The sequence below is a fragment of the Anas acuta genome, chromosome 22, assembly GCF_963932015.1.
Source record: "Anas acuta chromosome 22, bAnaAcu1.1, whole genome shotgun sequence".
NCBI classification, from domain to species: domain Eukaryota; kingdom Metazoa; phylum Chordata; class Aves; order Anseriformes; family Anatidae; genus Anas; species Anas acuta.
In genome coordinates, this window is record NC_089000.1 from 2,006,077 (window position 1) to 2,028,051 (window position 21,975).

At 54.2% G+C, this 21,975-nt stretch overlaps 1 protein-coding gene and 1 long non-coding RNA gene across 7 annotated transcripts in view; both read right to left on the bottom strand.

The window, feature by feature from the left end:
• EPHB2 (EPH receptor B2) overlaps positions 1 to 21,975 on the bottom strand; it is a 115,392-nt gene that overhangs the window by 54,070 nt on the left and 39,347 nt on the right. For all 4 annotated transcript variants that reach the window (XM_068658193.1, XM_068658192.1, XM_068658195.1 and 1 more), the window contains exons 2-3: positions 21,878 to 21,942; positions 17,170 to 17,854 (exon numbers count right to left, since the gene is read on the bottom strand). In XM_068658193.1, coding sequence (XP_068514294.1) covers positions 17,170 to 17,854; positions 21,878 to 21,942 — 750 coding nt within the window. The remainder of the gene's footprint in view (positions 1 to 17,169; positions 17,855 to 21,877; positions 21,943 to 21,975) is intronic.
• On the bottom strand, positions 5,343 to 12,144 carry LOC137843219 (uncharacterized). Of its 3 annotated transcripts, none has more exons than XR_011089413.1 (3): positions 11,582 to 12,143; positions 9,504 to 9,639; positions 5,343 to 8,728 (listed from the first exon to the last, which is right to left on the bottom strand). It is a non-coding gene; the product is annotated as an uncharacterized lncRNA (long non-coding RNA). The 3 variants fall into 3 exon arrangements; XR_011089411.1 differs by lacking the exon at positions 9,504 to 9,639 and adding an exon at positions 8,985 to 9,116 and having other exon boundaries at positions 11,582 to 12,134; XR_011089412.1 differs by lacking the exon at positions 9,504 to 9,639 and having other exon boundaries at positions 11,582 to 12,144.

The following is a 21,975-nucleotide window of genomic DNA, read 5'->3' on the forward strand; positions in this document are numbered from 1 at the left end:
CCCATTAGGAGCCATTCCCCATTTGAGTTTCAAAGAGGCTTCTGACCCCAGGAGGCTCTGAGCTGATTGATTAGAAATTTCTGACACTAATGTGTGTCTTCGAAGGGTCCAGTGTGGCTTTAATTCCTCTCTCCTGAGACCCTGATCGTGTGTTAACATCTGTCAGCCCCTTCCTGCACTTAGGGGAGGGGAAAATTCATGAGCATACTGAGTTGCATGGCACAGCTGGGGAGAAGGCAGCATTTGCCGGCTTAAACAGCTTCCACAAATCCTTTGGGGCAAATCATTTGCATGATCCTTTTCTCCTTGGGCAAAAAGCCGGAGTGCACCAAGAAATAAAAAGCACTGATGCAGAGTGGAGGCAGCAGGTGGAGTGGCTAAAACCCAGGGCTGGGATTTCAACTTCGGCGTCCCAACTTTGCCCCTGACTCTTTGTGTCCTTGGGCGAGTCACCCCCTGCTCTGCGCAGGGGTAACAGCAGGGCACAAACAGCAAAGAAACGTAGGAAAGATGATTTTTTATATGCAGCTGGAGAGAAATGCAGCGAGGAGTTTTCGTCCTTTGTGGTGGAGCATACTTGGTCCACCAGCCTCAAGCGTCCTGTATTATGGTGTATGTGGTATAAAGTTTTGTCTCCAGTTTGGGACAGAGTCAAGGCACAAAAACATCGCTCCTGGCAGAGCCCTGCATGGCCAGGGGACAGGAGCTGCGTGTGTGCACAGAGGATGGTGGCACACACCGCCAGCACAGTCACTTGCTGGAGCTGGACAAATGCAGCCAGATGAGAAAGCATTTTTTTTCTTTTTTTTTTTTTTTTTTTTTGGCAGAGGGGTTGAAATAATTAATCCAGCCAGGGAGGGATTCTGTCACTTGAGCTGTTTAAACCAAGCCTGGAGACCTCTCCTGGTGCTCTGGCTCAGTGAGGAGCCCTGGAAGGGAAGGTCTCCTGGCTTTGCTGGGCAGAACAGAGCTGGGGGGGGGACACCAGGGGGGCTGAGCCCAGGCTGCTGGGACGCTGGAGAGCAGGAGTGGTGATGCCTGACAGACCCCAGAGCTACGGGGTCAGGGATGGGCGCTGGCTATCCCACAGCACTGCAGAAGGGTCGTTGCACTGCTGGCGAGGGCCAGGAGGCCAGGCTCGTTCCCACAGCCTCCTTTTCAGGCCTGCAAACTCCTTTGCTGCCACGTTTCTTTGTTCAGTGCAAAAAAACGGAGGGTGGCTGTGCGTGTATGCAAACACGTCCGGGCTAAGTGTGTATGCACGGTCACGTGCATCTGCAACGGGGCGATCGATTCGGGGCCGGCACAGAAACAGCCTAATCCCTTGCACACTCTTCTATCCGTACAAAGAAAAGGGGTGGAGAACAGGTGGGAGGAGAAGGGGGTAGATCTGCACACACAAAGGGCACGCAGGAAGGGCAGCGGAGGCCAGCGGGAGCCAGTCCCTCTGCAGCCAGCTGGCTCCCAGCTGCCTCCACCGCGGCCCCGCAGCTTGCCCTTACCTCTCACCAAAAAAAGCCCCTCCGTGGCCTCCTCAAGCAGGACCGACTGCTTCTCACTTTCAGCAGATTAAAGCAGCTAATCTAGTTAATGAAAGCAGCTCAGCCTCGATGAGCCGCGCTCCTCCGCCGCGGGTTGGTGGCTCACCGGGAGCTCAGGCGTGCAAGGTGTGCGAGGCTGAGCCTGGGGCTCATCGGGAGCTGTTGGTCTCTGCCCCCGAGCTCGTCCAGGAGGTGATCAGCCAGGTTCATCACACCCCATAGAGCCGTGTCCCTAGGCCTCACCTGCAGGAGGAAAATTGTTTTGGGGACCGCAGGGCCAGCAGGAGCGGAGCTCAATGGGAGCAAACACGATGCAGCAGCAGCAGGGGGGTTTGCAGGGGGTTTTCAGGGGTCCCTGCCGTGGTGAGAGCCCCTCTGCCACTGCGGTGAGGCTGCAAACCCTCAGAGGTGCTCTGGCAGATGCTGTGGGCTTGGCTCGGGGGAAAACACAATGGACATCACGTCCGAAGGAGCCCCATGGCTCATGCAGTCTAAGGGAACAGCTCTCCTACTGAGTCCACCCACGGTGCTGGCAGTGGACAGGAGGTGCAGGAACAGCTCCGGGCAGTGCCTACACGCCGATCCCCCTGCTGAGGTGAAACTGCTGCAGCTCTCACAGACACAGACACGTGGTGGGTCTTCTCAAACCCCTGCACAGACTGATATTTCCATGGGTTGGCACAAATCTGGGGGCTCTGCATCCTGGGGACCATAAGCTCTGCCCAGCTGAGCTCCCAAGCTTCATCTCGCTGTGCTTTGCTGAACCTGTTCGCTTGTCTTTGGCTAAGGCCAAGTGCCCAGAAAATGAACCATCTTGTTTTACATCCTCCAAAACATGGAGAAGTCCCTCTTTTCTCATTAGCTTGCTCTAGTGGTTAATCACTTAGAAACACATGCCTAATTTTTTAATTTGTCTAGCTCCACTTTAACCCTACCAGTTCTTGTTATACCTTTCCCTGCTAGATTAAAAAACACTTTAGAGTCTGGTATTTCCTTTTGGTAATCATCTCCCCTCTTAATTTTCTTTCTGAGAAGCTGAGCATATTGAGCTCTTTCAAGTCTCTGGTGGAAGGGCATTTTTCAGGGCTCTCAGGACCCTGTTTGTGTTTCTGGGCAGGTTTATTTCTCATCTCCCCCTTGAGCCACGGAGAGCAGACCCAGCTGTCACAGGGTGTTGCTGGGGCGAGCTGGCAGCAGGCTGCAGCTGGCGTGCAGTGGCAGTGCTGCACGTCACGAGGAAGGATTTTTCAGGGTGTCTTGGCAGGGCTGGTGGGAAGAGACCTCCGAGGTCTCTGGGTCAGCCTTGGGCTCACCCAAGGGTTTGGTTTATGCCCAAACATAAATCAGGGCAGCTGTGGCTGTGCACAGCCAAGTCCTGCAAGTCCCCACAGATGGTGACCTTCAACCTCTCTTGGGAACTCTCTTAGCTTTTCCCAAAGTCCACTCCGAGCCTCTCAAGCTACATCTGGCACCACTAACGGGGCCTTGGCTCCATCTTCTTTTAATTGTCCTGCAAAGAGCTATCGCTGCAATTAGATCCTTCCCGCTCCTTCCACCTCACTGAAGTCTCCTTGTGCCAAGCTCCAGCCAAAGGTGATCAGCCACTGCTTAATGAATGGGTAACGTCCCCCCCAGCACACATATCCTCAGCATTGGGCAGGAACACGGCTGCTGAGGATGTTGCTCACTGGGGTGGCAGGACAAAGAGCCCCCTCCCAGCACCCTGTGCAGGACACCCACCTGCAGGCTGCAGCAGGGAGAGAAGGGTGACGCGGCATTGTCCCCTGACATCCCCAAAAGAGCCAGGTTTACCACCCTCCAAGGGTGGGTGCTGAGTGACTGGGCAATAATATGGCAATTGAAATTCAGTGGTGACAAAAGGAAACTAATGCACTTGGGTAAAAAAGAGCCCTAATTATACAAACACAATGATGGGCACTAAATTAGCTATTAACATGCAGGGAGGAGATCTCGGCAGCACCAGAGATAATTCTCTGAAAACACCAGTTCAAAGCTCATCCATCATCAAAAAGAGAAAAAAAAAAAAAGAGAAAATGTAAGGAATTATTAAGAAAGGAACCCGGTACAAAACAGGAATGCTATTAAGCTGCTGCATGGAGCCACATTTTGAACAGCGTTTGCAGTGGTGGTCACCCTTAGACAAGGTCATGAGGTAGATGATAAAAATGATTAGGGATACGGAGCAGCTTCCATATGGTGAGTCTATCAAATCAGGACCTTCCGTTTGAAAAGAGCCGACTCGGGGAGGCACACAAAGCCATCAGTAATATAGCAGACATCATGAATGAGAAATGATTGCTTTCAATTTTTTAAAATATAAGAATGCAGAGTCCCCAAAAAAAAAAAAAAAAAGAAAATCCCTCATGCATAAAACAAAGGATGTATTTTTTGACACGGTGCATAATTAAATTGCATAACTTACTGCCACGAGACACCACCGGCACCGACAATACCGCCAGCATGCCAGAAGCTGGGAGGCAGCAGCCCTCCGTCCACACCTTGCTCCTCTTACCATCAGAGCTGTGCAGATGCTGACAGACTGATAAACACCAGGACATTTCTGGAAAGCTCTGCTCACCACGCAGCTGAGCACACAGCACCCCTCACAACACCCAGACCCAGCGGGGATGCAGCCTGAAGGATGCCCGTCTCCAGGCCACCATCCAGCACGGCCTCCTGCTCTGCTACCCCCAAAAATATCATTTTTTGAACCAAGTTAACAACATTAGCTGCTGGAATAGAAAGTAGAGGCGCTGCCAAATGAGGTGCCTGGCTCTGCTGAGCCACAGACCGTGGGCTAAGGACAGCCACGGTCTCCCGTGCCAGCAGGAGGAACCATGGCACGGTGTAGCACTACGGACCCATGGATTGTGAACCTGCAACTCCATCACCTCACAGACGTGAATGCGGCAGCTACAGGAGTGTAAGAAAGTCCAGGCTGGCTCTGCAGCCCTGACCTTTGGACGTGCAACAGCCGTCTGACTCCGTACATCTCCCCCCATCCATCCTAAATCCACAGCACGGGGCCCGCACGTGCATTAAACCTGTTCTAGGAGGCTGCTCTACCTCTTCAGCACCATTTCTCCTGCCGGCTTTCAAGAGCCTTCTATTGAATAAGAAACCACCCCAAAACAGATCAAAGATGTACACAGAGAGGCTGTTTAAGGGGAAATAGCTTCTGGGCTTCCCATTTGTGGGGTATGTTTCCCTTCATGCTCAGCCCAGTGATTAGTGCTCACCAGGGAATCAGAGCTGCAAAATGAATCCGAGAAGACAGAGCAGTGTCAGGCTGTTAGTAGCTCAAAAAGGATCTTGGCTCCCCTGAGCCTGAATGCTGAGCACTTACCATTCAGGCCCCAGCGATGGATTTAACAACGAAATGCTTCAAAGGCGTGCAGTGGCCTGCCTGCTAGGAACTCCTGCTCCGATTCCTCCCAGAGGAGACCATTAGCACCTGAAAACGGAGAAGCCGTGGCCTTGGCCGCGGCATCTGGGGTTGGATGCTTCTCTGCAGAGCAATGCTCGAGCCATAGGAGAGCCAGGGCTACGAGACAGCTTCACGCACAGCCACTGTGCTGAGGCTCATATTTTTGGAAACAGCATCCCCGAGGACTGCAGTGGATGCTGCTTGTTCTTGAGCCAGCCCTGACTGTTTTGGAAAGTTTGGTTAAGCTCCACTTGGCTGCCTCTGAGTTATTCAAGCACAGAAACAGGGGTTATTGGTTGCAGGAGGTTTCGGATTTTTTTTTTCTGAGCACAGTTCAGTCAAGAAAGCACAAATCTGGCCCGCCTGGTGCAGTTCCTGCAGGGAGGCAAAGCAGCCTCTAGAGATGAGGCTGCACAGTCGTGGCTAACTCAGCAGAGCGCTGTGTAAAAGCAGATATTCAGTGCTCACAACCGTGGTCCGATCAGCCCTGTCTCTGAAGCTGGAGCAAAAGCCACCTTCACTGCAGCTCAGATGCCTCCCCCGTCTGTCATTCACCCGTCCTTCGTTTCTCTTCACACCTCTGGCAGAAACCACTCGCTGCGACCCACGGCGCCGCGTGCCGCTTCACCCCGCGGGAGGTTTTGCAGGAAAGGCTGGACGTGGACAGGCAGCGCTGCTCCAGGCTGCCCTGCGGAGGCCGTGCAAGCTTTTCTGCAGGCACCTCCACACACCCTGGATGCCTGGGAGCCTGGGGTGCCCCCCCTCTTCAGCTGCTCTAGCCGTAATGCCGATAATAAGGAAACCTCCGCGCGTCTCCAGGGAAGCGGGACTCAGAGAGGGGCACAAAGCCTCCCGCAGCTGTGTGTTTGCAAACAACCCAGCTGAGCTGTGAAGAGGGGCTGAAAGCAGTAATTGTCTTTAATTAAAGGAGGTTGGAGGCATCTCAAGCTTTGACAAAAGACGTTCCCAGCCTGCTAGCAGCTCCAGCACTCATCACTGCTGCAGCCACCACCGGGCCCGCAGGTTGAAATGTGGCACGGGACAGCGGGGACGTGGGCACGCCGACCAAAGGGTGCGGATGTGCTGGTGCCAGCATGCGGCCAGGGCATTGCCACAAACCCACCGGGCACAAAAGGGCGAAATCTCTGGGATCACAGCTCCTGAACGGTGCAGGACATCTGAGATCCATGGCTGTGTCAGGAGCCAGCAGCTGCCTGAAGGAGCCCCCTCCCCGGGGAAGCTGCGATGCGCAGGGCTGTGCGGCAGAGGCTACGGACCAAGCACAAGAATACCACTACAGCTCCTCCCAGGGTAATTAAACCTGCTCGTTAGCGAGCTACACAGGTGGGCAGTGCTATTGTTGTGCTGCATCCAGCACCCTGCAAGCTCACCTTGGGCTAAGCAGACCTCACACCCACAAGCTGCTGGCTGTGCATGCCTGTTGAGCTGCCACCTTGCTCCTGGCCGCTCTGAGCTGCAGGGATGCTGCAGGCAAGCTCAGGCTATTGAAATTGCCTCCTTCCCTCTCTCCCACTCTCAGGGAGCTTCAGCACACCGCTGAGGGTGCCAAGGGAGGGCACACGGTGCCCACGACCCCGCTGGTTTCTTCCCTCCCACCCATGTTTGCTTTTGCCCCTCCAGCACTGCAGCGCGCAGGAGATCCTGGTTCTGGTTTCCATAGGAACATACGAGCAGTACGGGCAAATCCCTGCCAGGGCTCCTGATAAGGTTTGGAGGGCCAAGTGAACCCCAAAGTCATCAAAGTGCGCATGGACTGCGTGTGAAGTGCCTGTGTATTCGGCTTGACATATCCACGACGAAGAACCATGCGCGGTCCTCATGCATATATTTTCGCCTGGGAAATCCTGGAAAGAGCAGCCGTGCTCTAATTCAAGAGAAACAAAAACAAACTGGGATCGGTTCCATCTGAGCCAGACAGCAGAAACCTTTCCAGAAGCAAAAAAAAAAAAGAAAAAAGAAAAAAAGACCATTTCTAATTATAGGCTATCCTGTAGATACATACACTTAGGTTTCTCACTCTGTTTGCAAATTAACCATACTCATGGTGGCAATGACAAAGTTCCTCTTCCAGCCTCCTAATCCTCTTTAGAAATGAGAAGAAACGTTGTAAGCAATAACAGAGGGCCAAGTGGCCTGCCCTGCCACTTCCAGTGCCACTTCCAGACCTTTTGCAGGTCCGAAGGCTGGGATTCACATAGCCACAGATCATGTTTGAGAAAGTCCGGAGACATTTTTCTTACAACAGCTACCGCATCTCTTATTCCTCAGTCAATGCCACAGGTCCACTCCCAGGGTGTAAATTGAGAGTAAAACACTAACATTACTGCACGGCTCAACGTCTGAGCTGACAGAGGCGACAGTAATGGCATAACCACTGTGCTGGTGAAGGTGACTGAAAATTACAGCAAGGGCATCAGTCACCTCCTCTGAACAAGAGGAAGGGTGGTGAGGCACCACGCACCATGAAGGGCGTGCTGTGGACTGCGGGTAGCTCTGCAAAGGCGATGCAGTGGTAAATGAAGGCATTTTTTAGTCCGTAATTGGGGTGCACAGCAGGTAAAGGTGAACGAGAAGCTTATCCGGGTGTGAGCCGTTCCCCAAGTGTTTCTCTTGTTCCTGTTTTCCCCACATCTTCTGCTTCTGGTTTGTTAACGAGGGATGCACACACACACCAACAGGGTCAGAATTAATTTTACTTGCCCCACAGAGTATTACCAGGAAGGGCCTAAAGCTTTAGTGCTTTCCCTACAGGAAACCTTCGTGCCTTCTGCTCCAGGAATCCTCCAGGTGATGCCTGGCAGAAGAGAGCAGCTCCAGCATCTCTCTGGCTGCTCAGCCTGGGGTGTAACCCCCTCCTTCATCACACCTCCCTGCAAACCAAACTCTGTGCCGGAGGCTCCTGAGCCATTTGGAAGACAGCACGCTTCAGCACTAGAAGAAACAGGCAGGTTATGTGCCCAAGCAATGCTCTTGATCATGGTCACAGTGATACAAGTCTGGAGAATGGTCACTTGTGCGCAAGACTGGAGGGACAAGGAAAGGAGAAGAGAGAAGGGGACAGAGGAAAGCTCATTCTGTGGCTTATTCTGTGGGTACTTCGGGCCACTGCACTGGGCACCAGCCCGAATCTGTGAGCTCTGCACGGTCCAGGACAGAAAAGACGCAATTTTCTCTCGTGAAGGACCGGGAGAGAGGTGGAACAGCGTGATGGAAACCACTGGCTGGTGTCTGAAAGCCTGCGTTGCTGCACAGACCATTTCCATGTCTCTGCAGAAAGCCTCCTGGAGAGATGATGCCATAAAAAGGCAGATATAGTGCATTTAATAGATGGTGCTGTTTGCTGTTTGACGAATATTATCTGTTGCTACAGCCTCTTCAGAAGTCACTACGGTCTTTTGAAATGCCATCCAGACTGGAAGAACTGCCATTGGGAGAAAAGCATCCATGTTACTCTATTTTATGGGCTCCACTTCAGGCTGCACTTTAATTCTCAATAATCTTGAGGGTTTGGGCATTTTGATAGTTTGAGATGAATAAAGCCTTTATCATGTGTCCATATATTTTCACTACTCCTGTCTCCTGTCACAGCTGCGGGTGTAACAACCACGGTGCTTCTGGGATCACAATGTTTTGAAAAGAAATTGCTAGCTTTGGTTTCAGACTTGAAAACTGTCTTCTTGACCACAGGGTCTCCATGAGCTCTGAATGTGACAATAGCCTCAAAGTGGAAAAAAAAAAGACTTTGCAAGCGCGAGCTTGTCATCCCTGAAAACCATCAGTGCCCATCTAATGAAGAACCAGACCCTCCCTCAAAGGGCATTCTGGATTTGCCCTGCATGCCCCCTCCAGACCCACCTCCTCTCCACCGACCCCTGTCTGCCTCTGCAGAATCCCTTGGGGGGGTGAGTGGGCTCTGCTGGATGTGACTGCAGCCAGGGGATGCCAGCCACCCCCCAGCACCATTAATTAATCACCAGCAATCTGTCTCCGACCACAGCATCGGTTGCATCTCACAGCATCAGTTGTATCGCACACCTCGTGCTCTTCCCAGCCCTGCACCTCTGGCCCTAGACAAAGCATTGCAGTCATCTGAAAATTTATTCCAGCTGTCATAAAAATGAGATGTGCTTGGACACAGGATGACGTGCTTCTGAATAAAGCCCCGGACACCTGCAGCTGGTGGGGCCTGGTGCAGCGTGAGGTTATCCTTCAATGTCCCGCAGCCCCACGCCTCCCTGCAGTGCACAAATTTCGTTGCACTGACTTGGTGCAAACAAAACTTCAGAGCTGCTTTCTGCTCTGCAAAGGCTGCAAGGGTCAGAGCCCTGTTGGCCTGCTGGAGCCATGAGCACGGGCTTTTTGACACCAGGAGCTAGATGTAAACTCTCCAAAGTCGTCCAGGTGTCGTTTCAACCCACCAAAACAAGGAAGAGCTCTCTGTCTTTGAAGACCTCATTTCAGAGATCTGGAAAGGTTTTGCAGGAGTCACCTACCTGCAGAACACGTGGTGTTCACCAGGGCCCCACGTCGGGAACCTTTCTAAGGACAAGCTCTCTGGATGCAGGAGGACAGTGCACTGAGCCGGCAGCTCCTGGTCTCTGTAGGGTTTTCTCTCTCCTTTACACCCTGCTTTCAACGACCTTGTGCCTTACAGTTTCCTGCTCACACGATACCTTTTCCTCCTTTTCCATATGTAAGACTATAAATTACCTTTTTTTTTTTTTGCATACTAAGGGCAGTTTCCCCATTTTTGGGGGCAGACACAAGCACTCCAAACAGAATGACTGTTTGACCCATGACTCCCACTGCTTAATGCAGGATCTTCCACAGCATCCTAAACACAAATTCCTTCCAGAACAATGCTAAAGCCTGCAGGATGCTGACCTGCAGCACCACGTGCTCTTGTGGGCACCATTGGGAACAAAGCTGGGATTTGAAAAGCACCCAAGCCATGCAGGCAGTGCAGCTTCCCTGTGCTTGGGGAAGGACTTCTGCTGATGCTTTCCAGCACAGAAGCGGTCTGAGGTGCTGGTTCAGAGACTCTTCTGCTGGCAAATGTGCTTGCAGTGCAGTCACAGCTCACCCAGAGCACATGGCAGCACTCTGGGCTCCTGCCCCACAGCACCTGGTGGCCAGGTCCTGCAGCCCTTCCTCCCTGTTTGTTCTCTTTATAACACCTTTCAAACATTATAGTGTTTTTTTTTTTTGCCTTTTTTTTTTCTTGTCTTTGACACTCATTCCTTACATGTCGAGAAATGAGGGCATTTGCACCGTGTCCTTCGCACCCCTTTTCCCTGAAATCACAGCCCCCGCTCACACGAGGTCTGCATATTCTTGGTCAGTGTCACCGTGCCTCAGGTCTCCTTCCAGAAGTACAGCGTGCAAAAATGCTTACTTTGGCCCAAACTAATTACATGTTGTTTGTTCTACATAAACACAGCCATCGTGTTAGCTGTGAAATGCTTTGATTCCATTTCCTAACCTTTATGGGGACTTTTATGCATACTTTCCAGTGATATACTATGTTTCTAAGGCATATGGGGAACAATAAAGTGCTTCCCTGGAGCTAATTAAGCTAATCATGGCTTCTAGATTAAATTTTCTGTAAGTTTTTTACCTTGCATTGCTAAAATTAAATAAAATAACCGTGCTCTTATAGAAAGATCATCTGACATCGCACTGACTTTAAATTGGCAGCTCTCTCCAGGGAGAATGTCTGAAGGCATTTCCCAAAATTAAACGTTCAAAATAATCCCTTGGTTTTGGCCCAACTCAGAAAATTTTCAAATGAAGAACACCATCCTTAAAAGCAGCATTTTTTTCCAATTTTCCTCAGATTACATACAATGAAGAATCAGCACTCTTCTAAATTCAGGAAAACGCCCTCCTTGCCTCCCACACCTCTCAGCACCTCGATCCAAACTAAAACCTAATGGCTACCAGTAAAAACACCTTCCCTTTATGCTAGTAATGAGTTAAAATCCTAGAGGCCTGGGCTGGGATCCCAGCTGTTTATTCCAGTTCCTATTAATGTTTACCACTATTCCCAGAAAAAAATAAATAAATAAATAAATAAAAATCTGAGGTCTATGAGGGCGAGAGAGGGAAAGCAGGAAGAAATCAGGCTCTCCCCCTGGGTCCTTCCAGAGGAGTGAGCACAGCTATTCCCAGCTCACATGGGTGTAGCAAGAAGAGGAATGTGGTATTAGATCCAAAACGCTGCTTCATGTGTAAAAATAAATCGGGGGGAGTTTTGTTATCTGCACAGATGTGAGCGCCACAGAAGCCCCCGTGTTACGCCGGGGCTCCAGCCTCTGCACCCAACCTTCTGCCCCTGGGGCTTTCCATACCCTTTCACAACAGGGCTAGGAGTGCTCTGAAACAACCCTGACCTTCAAAGCTCACGCTCATATGCTGGAAAACCGAGTCTGTTCCTCTCCTCTGAGCAGTAAGACCTCTTGTGGAAGGTCTCAGCCCACCTCTTCTTCCCTCTGACTTCCTTTACATGCTTCTGGCTGATGAAGTCTAGTCCCTCAGAAGCAGCTTTTCCTATTCCAAGTGAGTTGCCTACCTGCTTCCTTCAGCAGCGTTGTCTTTCCTCTGTCCTGGGCCACCTGTGCTCCTCCCTGCCAGGTCAGCATTTCCTGGAGTTTGGGACCACCAGGGGAAAAAAAAAGCCTCAGCCCCCTCATCTCACACCCTCTTGTTCTGCTCCAACCTCCAGAAACCTAAACACAAGCCAGGAATTTAAAGAGAACAGGCTGGCATCTCATCTGGCTCCACGGTGCACCAAACAGGCTCGGTGTATTTAATGCAGAGCAGCTGCGAGCCCCACCACAACCCTAATTGGATTCACAACGTGGGGGGGTCAGCAAGAAGGAGGGAGAGGAATCTAAGAGGTGGAAGGGGCTGGGTTCCTGCTCCCCAGACTGAAAGGGAGGAGAGGGAGAAGCCCAAAGAGCAGCATCCACAATGACATGGAGCCACTGCAGGCTGGGAGCATTTAAATTGTCAACAGCCCTGTAGAGAAGGCAGACAAATTCCTGTTTTGTACTTGTGAAGAAGCCAGGTGATGTAATCATCTTATAGGATGATGGTGAAATACTTTCCATTCCAGCAGTAACTCAAGATGTTAAATAGCAGCTACTAAAGTTAAACATTGTTAAATCAGTGTGTCAGGATAGCATCTACCTAAGAGTTTTTAAAGAGTTGGCTGATGAACCAGTTGACAGCTAATGTTCACTTTCCACATGCCGTGAAATAGTGCAATGCTTCAGAGAGGTAGGAGAAAGCCATTTGTTAAATGAGGCACTCGTGGCTATTTTAGGACTGCCACCGCAACATCAGGACCAGTCAAATAAGGATGTGCCAGCTGGGGGATTTGGTCGGTGAAGGATTAAAGGAAGGTAGTGAGAGCAGTGCCAATCTATGAACATATATGGGAAACAGATTAAGGCAAATTAGCCTTGTATGTTTTTTGATGCAATTACAAGATTGGTTGGAGAGGTAACAGCGTTAGCACAACGCACCCAAACTTCTGAAGAGCGTTTCCCTCGGCAACACGCGATATTTTGATTCAGAAATCAGAGGGTCTGCAGACACCGTGGGACATATTCAATGCATTAAAACTTGGCTAGCTGATACTGCTACGGTCTGAGATCTAAGCAGGGAATGCGCGGAGAGCAGGTCTGTTTCTACTAGAGCCAACAGATTTGATTCGTGGCTCTGGGCTATTTAGCATTTTTATCAATGACCCAGGAGAAAGCCCAAAGTGTTCCTAATAAACTTAGCCGATGACATGGGAGTTGCGGTGCGGTAAGTAGTGAAGGTGGTGGGTTACGGATGCACGTGTGCCTCGGTGAGCTGGGCACAAGCAAGCAGTGTGCATTGCAGTACCAAGGGCACCCCGCTCCTTTGCTGGGGGTCCTTCCACGAAGGACGAGGATCCTGCCAGAACACCCCACTGCAAAGTCATTGCCATGAGGGTTAAAGCAAACCTGGGGTAACAGGGACAGGGAACTCGCAGGGAGGGAGGTGCCATCCTCTCTGGCATTGAGGGGTGGAGGATTGTTCTTAGAGGGATGGAGGCAGAGTTGTGGGAATGCGTGACCTGGGGTCCAGGGGCCAGGCACAGTCAGGACTGGGGGGCACTGGTAAGGGGGGAGGGATGGGTAAGGGGGGGAAGCAGGAACAACCACTGGAAGCATTTAACGGGTAATTCTCCTTCTCTGGAAACATTTACATCACAATTGGCTGTATCTGCTCTAGCTCAACCAGGAATGCTTCCTGTAAGAACTTAATTACCCCTAGGGCCTTGCAATTTATTGGCTGGGTCCAGCATTATCAGTTGAGGCCCAGAACCGAAACAGGCACGGAGCCATAAATAGCCCCGTATCTTCAAAACATCACGTACATATGGGACGTGATCACAAGACAGCAAGAACATACCCTTCCTCGGCACGTCAGGAAGACGCTGCCCCTCCGAGCACGCTCCTCCAAACCGTCAGCACAGGCCTGGCCCCACACCAAAACCCAACACAGCACAGTGGGACCAAGCCCGCTGCTCAACCTTGAGCTGGAGAAGGCAGATGGCAACCTAGATCTTCTACAGACCACCTAGGTGACCAGGTTTCTCCTCTCCTCAGCACGTCTCCAGTCTCCCCACCTCACTGTTGCCCTGAGCTCCTCTCCTGGGCAATGCCCGTGGCCCTAAGGGGCGATGCCGTGCGCCTCATGGCAAGAGAGCACCACCTCCAGCTCCTGCAGGCCAAAACCACCCCGTCACCACAGCAAGGCTCGGGCTCCCCACGCTCAATACTACACAAATGCAACAAAGAAGAAGCTGCCCACTTCACTGGGCACATGAAAGTGGAAGATGGAGGAGAAGAGAGGCTGGAGATGGCAGCAGGGCTCAAGGGCCAGGATCGGCCTGTGGCTGCCATCCCTGAGCAGGCAGAGACCGTCACGGGGAGCGTTCAGCTGCCGTCCAGCCTGAGGAGAGAGAGCAGGGAGCACAATGGCTCTGCCTCCTCTGTTGCAGAGCAGAGCCAATGTATAAGGGAGGCAGAGACAGAAATGCGCTTAATATGCTGCTTGGGAGGGACAGGCGGGGGAGGAGGGGGGAGGCCGCCAGACAAAGAACAGGGAGATGGAGGAAAAAAAAGGCAGGCGGAGAGCAGGGGAAGGTGAAGCAGGGAGGCAGGAGGACGGGGCTGAGTGTGCAGGGACGGGCACGGGGGTGGTGAGGGCAGGAGCATGCATGAGCCCCACGCCGTGGGATGGAGCCGGGGCGATGCTCGGCAGGGCCAGGCAGCCCCGGCAGGGCCCTGCGGGATCGGCGAGCAAGGCCCAGCGAAATGAAAATCTCTTAACCACGCCGAATTGTTAACTGCCCCCAAATCCTTTTGTGCTGGGGCTGCGAGCTTAAAGGAGCTTAAGCTGTTAGATGCATGAACTTCCCCCATAAATATCCCTCGTGTACGCTGCTGCTGCTGCTGCTGCTGCTGCGAGCCGGCTTGCGCTGCGTTGGCCGGATGAAAAGCCCGGCGGAGAAAATGAGCAGCTCCTTCCAGCCCCTTGCAGCTGCACGGGGACAGGCTGCCCGCTGCTCGGGGTGCCCTTTTCCACCGAGACCCAAAGGCAGCACGAGTGGGCCGCATCCCCCAGGCTCCTTGCCACGTCCCGCTCGGGCTACCGAGCCGTGTGAGAGCACTTCGCGCCGAAAGCCAGCTCGGATTTGCTTTTGTTTTGCTGCTGGAAAAGGGCCCAGATTCCCTCCCGCCCCTGAAAACACGAGGAAACCTGCCGGCCACATGTATCAGCGGGCTCCCCCCGAGCCAGACGGCTCACACTGTGGGTGCTGGCACCGGGATGTGATGGGAGCAGGGCAGGGTCACAGGGCTGCAGCCCCGTGGGACCTCACCCTGTGGAGCAGGGCAGGACAGCCCTATTGACCCAGATGGGGTCATCAGCCCCCTCCCCAGCACGCTCACTGCCTCACCAGGATCTGGAAGAGGACAGGAATGCTATGGCTGTGTCCCGCCACTTCTGCAGGATGGCTCCGCTCCTGCCCCCTGCTCACCCCAGCTTTTCTGTCTGGGGCTGGTGGGGGAATTGGAGGAAACGCTCCGATCCCACAGGACCCCCAGGGCCCCCTCCAGCCCCGCTCGCAGCCCCACAGGCGGCTGCCCCACGGTGAGGGCAGGCTGCCGGCCACCAGGTGATTAATGACAGCGGGGAGCGTGGGGCCACGCGCACGCCAGCACCGGCTGGAGAAACAGCTGCCGATGTACCGGACCTCCCAAAATCCTGCTGCTGCTGCTGCACAGACAAAGCAGAGAACCCGGCTTTTCTCCTGCTCGCTCCCTCCAGCTCGGCCCCCGGCTGCTGCACCAAGCTGCAGAAGGGGACGCTGCGATGGAGGAGCCGGACACCCTGCTGCCTTCAGAGGGACAGCCCCGTGGCTGGGCTGGCTCCACGGCTGGGGAGCTGCTTTGAAGGAGCAGCACAAGCTCAGAAACTGAAACTGCATCGGAGCAAAGCGTTGCGCAGGGCTGGGGCTGCTTGGGCAAAAAAATCATGATAATAAAAAAGGGCTGAGATGGAAAAGCTCATGTGAATCATTTTGGCTTTCTTGTGTTGCTGTGAGTGCTTCCCTTGGGCACAGCAAAGCATCCAGCCTCCCCCTGAGGCTGGGATTATCGAGGCTCCCTTTTCACATTGCAGCAGTGCTCCCCGTCCCCAGCACCGTCCCTGCTACAGCTGGAGGGCACTTGATCACCTCTTAGCTTGGTGGGAATCGCTGCTCAGTGCCCCTGTGACAGGGGTTTAAAGCAAGGATATTAAAGGATGCCCCAGCACGTCAGGACCTGTAGCTTGACACGAGCAGGCCAGCAGTGGAGGTGCTCTGTCCTCCAGGTGAGCATTCCTAGGAGAAGCCACGTAGCAAAATGAAGATGTCCGTGAAGGGCTTCACTTCTGAACCTTTGGCCTCAACAAGTAACTACTGCTAAATCACTTCCAGATTTTTGAATTTCTCCTCATGCCCTCCCCAGACTCCGCCTTTAGTCCTATGGCAGAGGGACCACTGTGACTATTCATCCTGCAGGCCCAGCCAAATGCTGCCAGAGACTCTCCCCCTCTCTGGCATGGCCATCTCCCCACTGTCAGCACCTTCCCCGTGCTTGCTTGGAGCTGCAACCCGTCCCCTCCTGCAGCTCCTTCCCTGCACAGCACCTGAGGCTCTCCACCGCCTGCTGACGTATCTATAATTGATCTCAGAGAAATTCCAGCTCTGCTCAGTGTGCCGATGCTATCAAAACTGTAATGGGATTTTGATGTTTGGCTGGGACAGGGAAGAAAGAATCGGTTTGCCAAACGCCACGGTTTGCTCTGCTTTGCTTTCTTGCTCCTTTTCTGCAGCTCTCCCACTTCCCCGTCTTCCTAACTCCAGCAGCTCAGAGCACACCCACCCAGCACACTGCTAAGCACATCATTTTGGCTGCTTTCTCCTCACCCATCCTTGGTGCCCATGGCCCAATTTCCATCAAAGCAGAACCCTCTACTTAGAAGGACACTGTGGATGTCCTGCACCCCTTCCCAGGAAGAACCTCTGGCTACGGAGGGAGCTCGGGAGCCAGGTTTGGCGATGCTCAGCCTGCAGAGGCGAGCCTGGCCACCAGCACCCCATGAACACATCCAGTCCTAGACCATATGCACCTCCCCAGCAGAATGCTGCAGGGAGCTGGGTCCTTCATACTGCGTGATGTTTGGGTGCCTGGAGCCCTGCTCCCCTTACCCCAGGAGCACTTCAGCCCACACCGAGCCACAGGATGTAAACTGAAACTCAACGAGTTCCTCCTGCGAGGCCCCGTACCTGTTTCTGTGCAACCAGGGAGGAACCTCCCTCTCCTCCAGACCCTCAACACCTCCTCTTGCTCCCTCTTCCGTTCTAGCCCCAGAATTTTGGGGGCTGCAGACCAGAGGCACAGCTCAGTGGCACATGCACCATAGCTGAACACACGTCCCTCCAAGAGCCTCTGCAAGGGATGGATGAGCCCTGCTCCCTGCAGACCACGGCTGCAAATCCCAAGCACCAACATCAGCAGAGCCCACCGCGGCAGCAAAATGAGCACCTGAAGCAAGAAGAGAAGCAGTTACCTCTGCAGACGGTCCCGTTTTCCACCGACTCGTAGCCTGCCCTGCACATGCAGCGGCCGATGGGCACCAGCCACTCGCCGTCCCCGTTGCAGTACAGCTTGATGGGCACATCCACCTCCTCCGCGTTGGTGATGCACGTCCCCCGAGCCGCCACCAGGGAGGTGCTCTCCGCTCCTGAAAGAGTTTCTTGGAAGACAGCCCCGTTCTGGATCACACGGGGACACTTGCGGTAGAAGACGCGCACTGCGATCAAAGACATGCAGCCTCCATAGTCCTGGAAGGCCAGGTAGAAACCGTTTTTGGAGACGGGCCCAAAGCTGCGCACCTCGGTGTTGATCTTCATCACCCGCCCACCTAAGTCCACCTGCGAGAAGCTCTCGTCGGCAGCAATTGTATCTACCTTCATCCAAGGGTTTTCCATCCAGTTGGGAAAAGTCTTGGTGGCAGAGTCAAAGTCTGATTCGTAGTAGTAGAGATTAAAAGTCTCCTTACAGGAGCCTGGGACGTTAGGGATGCTGCTGCAGTCCCGGACGGAAAATTTCATCTCCACGTGGATGCGGTGTGCTCCTCGCCTCCGGATGTACTTGGTCCGGAGCCAGTTGTTCTGGCTGGATTCAAAGACGTTGCACACCTGGTAGGTGCGGATTGTGTTCATGTTCTCGTCGTATCCACTCACCTCTTCCCACTGCGGACAGAAAGAAAGTCAGTGGGCTGCACGGAACCAAAAGACACGGCATTAAATGGGGCTCCCGCCTGCTTTGCCTCTTCCCAATCCCCTCACACGCTGAGCGGGCACACTGGCCCCGTACAAGCTGTGCCACACCGTGCCCATGCCGGTGTCAATCCCAATCCCAACCATTTTGGGTAAAACGTCCCCACACGTGGCCTGGGTGCGTCGGGGCACGGTGGGGCTACGCACCGCGCCGGCAGCGGTAATGGCTTTAGCAGGGGCTCCCCCCGAGCGGCTGCGCGGCGCTGCAGAGGCCTCACAACTGCAGAGCCTCCCGGCAAAGTAACACGATGCCTTTAGCAGATGTATTCCCCCCGGTGCCGCTACGGTTACAAACGTGGCAGACAGACTCTGCTTTCTCAGGAGTTCGCAACGTGACTGCAAAACCTCCTCCAGGCTGCAGCTGGAGCACGGCGCAAGGTGCAGGCAGCCAGCGGGCTGGCAAAACCCCTCAGCATCCCCCTGGGGACTGGGGATGGAAAGGGCAGCTCAGGGCCCCCTCCAGCGCTTCACCATCCGTGGGATCCCACCCTGCCTCCTCGACCAAGCCCACGGTTCAGGATGTGCAGGAAGAGACTGGCCAGCAGCCAGTGGGAAGGTTTACGGGAGCCTGCCTGACCTCGCCACGTATCCAGAATGGGGGACGTGCTGGGTTCGATCCCTCTGGTGGCCCTCATCCTACAAGGACCGACTTTTTTTTGGTGTGACACAGGGGCCAGCCCCAAGCCGGAGTGCCCTCTGTCTTAAAAGTGAGCCTGTGGCATGTCCCACGGCTTGTGGCCCTGCAGTAGCATCCTTCCCAGCAACACAGCTCACAGTCAGTGTATTTTCCCTGCAAATAATCTTGGGTTTCCCCATGGGAAGGTCAGCCCAGCTCCTCCCAGCTGACTAACAGCAGCAACCAGCTCTGCTCAGGGCAGCTACACCACCACCCTTACCTGCACCCACTCCTGGCTGGCCATGTCCAGGTCTCTGCCCTTTTGTCCAGTCCTTCAGGGCTTGTTGCTGTCTCCATCCTTTGTAGGACGGGGAGACACTTCAGAGCGGGTCAGAGATGGGATTTACCCGCTGGGATCCAGCAGGATTCCTGTCACTGAGGACCCCACCAAACCGTGCTGCTGAACACCCTGGGCAGATTGCACCAGAGAGGTGACCCAGGGAAGAAGGGAGGAGGAAAATCCCTTTCTGTCCTGGGTTTGGCAAGGCTCCATGGCAGCAAGGGTGAGCAAGGGCCCAACCACCATAGGGATTGGGGTCCAGCTAAAGTGACACAACCCCAGCCAGCTGGAGCAGCTCCCCGTGAACTTGTCCGTAAACCTGCTCAGGTGGAAACTGAGCTGTTTTCCACCGAAATTCACCGTGCATGGCACAGCCCTGCCCTGGCAGCACTGCAGCACCCAGGGCAGGACAGCAGCACAGAGTCGATGCTCCTGGTGCTCGGATCCAGCACCCGTGCCAGGACCAAGGGCTGCAGTAAAAGCCCTGCGGGAGCAGAGCCGTCCCCATATCCCCGCCCTGTGGCCAGCAAACAGCTTCACAAGGGCACTCAGGACTGCAGAGAGAGGCTCCCGAGATGAGAGACAGATTGCTTTTTGCACATCAAGGCTAACAGCTGAACAGAAGGCTGTCAGGGAAGATCCCTAAACAGCTCCAACCATTGCTGATTGGCCATGGCTGCAAATCTGCTCCCGTTGTGGGGAGGGAGGGGAGGAGAGCATCCTCTCAAAATGCAGGGGGAGCCTTTGCTTTGTTTTCCAGTAACAAATTTGGCATGCTAGTGGAAAAATGCAGGATCTCTCTGCTTTTTAGGGCACTGCTGGGGTGAAAGGACCAAGGGCAAGACATAAGAAAACAATTACTTCCCCTGCCCTGCCTCTGACTTGGCTCTCCCTTGCCTGGACCACTCCAAACCAGCACATCAGCCACCAGGGATGACAGTACCTGGGCACAGGGATGCCCAGCACCTGACCTGTCCCTCATTCCTTCCTGCATGGCCCCAGGAGGGCTCAGGACACAGCCTGAGGAACTCAGCACCGTGAGGCAGGAGGCGCAGGTGGTGGAAGGCGTCTCTGCAGCCTGAGGCTCACGGTGGATGGTGGAGGCAGGGCAAAGGGAGAGCTACGAACAGCACAGGAGCTCCACAGCAAGGGAAAAAAAACTAATAATAATAATTTAAAAAAGCTACTTTTAGCCTACTAATAATCAGAAATAAAACACTAAACAGAGCAGCAATCAGGGGCTTCTTCCAGGTGACCCTGGTTGCACCCGATCTTGCTGAAGCTGTGTCATCCATGGGGGCAGGAGGCGACCCCACCAGCAGCACCAGCACCGTGCTGGGCTTTCTGAAAGCCTTCTTCCTAAGAGGCTCCCAGGAGGGATGAGGGACCGAGCAGGATGCCCAGGGCCAGCTCAAGGTGCCCAGCACGGCGAGCAGGGGCTGTGTGGGGCCGCTGGCACCGCTGGCCGAGCCGATCCCGCAACGCCCCGCTCCCGAGCTCCCTTCTCCCAGCTGGGAGAGAAAGTCACCCCTGTGCATCAGCCCCTCATCGCTTAATTAGAAGCTTCTCCCTTTCTCCTCGCTCTCTAATTAACATGCCGGGAACTCAAAAGAAGAAGGCAGCACAATAATACGGAGAGACGGCTTCCAGCAGGCCCAGGCCTCATTACCGCGGGGCTGGCGAGCTGGAAGCAAGGCGTGCTTTACATATGGAAAAACCGCAAACAAGAAAGGCTGGGCGAGGAGAGAAAAAGACTTGACCTCTGCTCCTGCCCATTGTGTGCCCGTCATCCCCCCTCGGCGGCCGGGCTGGAGCTGGTGGGGCGGTCGGGCTGGCAGGCGGGTGCGGGGCTTTATCATGGTGATGGGGGACCGGTGCCGAAAGCCCCCCGCGCCCCGGCACCGCGGGTCGGCCAGGCAGACCGAGGAGGCCGCTCTCGCAGGGTTTAATCTCCTCCACAGAGGCTTTTCTCATCCGTTTCTTTTCTTCTGCCAAGCTGGCTCCGGGAGAGGGCTGTCAGCCCCGGGGTGAGGCCCAAAGGAATGTCTTCATCTGGCCCCGGCCGGGGCTGGGTGCTGAGCCTTCAGCATGCGTGGGGAAGGGAATTCAGCTTCAGCTGCCAGACCCAAAGGCGAGCACAACGCTGTATGAGGGGGCACAGCTTGGCTCGGGGTGCTGCGAGGGTCCCTTGCCAGCCTCACCTTCAGCCCAGCACCAGCTGGAGGCAGCCAGGGGGTGTCGGGCACCACGGCCCCAAGCTGCTCCCAGCCACCGCGGGCAGAGAGGGGAGGGATGCTCCAAGCATCTCAGTGCCCCACACAAACCCTCTGAGAGACAGAGGTGGCCGGGGCCTCTTCCATATGTGCAGAGACACACTGCCTTGGCCAAGCTCTGGTTTGAAGGAGCTTGTCCTGGGTGGCCTTGGGATGGGGCCCAGGGGACTCCTGGTGACAGCAAAGTGGAGAGAATCAACACCGAGCTAGCAAAGGTCCTGCCGTGAGTTGCTGGGTGTTCTTAACAGCCTTGTCTGGGTCCACGTTACCCCAGGGCCATATTGCTAAGTGTGCAACCCCTCGGGCCAATGCCCTGACCCTGTCCTGCAGCAGGTGATGAGCAATAAGATAACACGTGAGATTCTGGGGACAAATGACAGTGGCCTTCGCATTTCATTCCTCCTTCTCCCTCCTCTTTAACTGACTACAGGGCAGCTTCACAGCGAGGGTAAGTCCTCCAACATCACATGAGCCTGATGCTGTGAGGTGAGAACTGCCCTTCTTGAACATGGGATAGTCTGGGGAAGTAGAAAGAAAGCTACCAGAAACTAAAATTGCCTTCATGTTTTTATACTCTTTTATATTTTTTATATATTTTTATAAGTGCCAAAGCACTTCAGCAGGTGCCTTTCACTGAGCAACCCCACCTGCAGCCCGGAGACCACAGCCCTGGCACGCAGCTCCCGTACAGCAGGAGGATGACTTACCCCCGAGGGAGGATGCACCGTCCAGCCCAGCTCTGCTGTGGCCGTTGTGGAGTCCATCAGCGTCTCTGCAGGAGGAAGGAAAAACAAGGAGTCAGTGT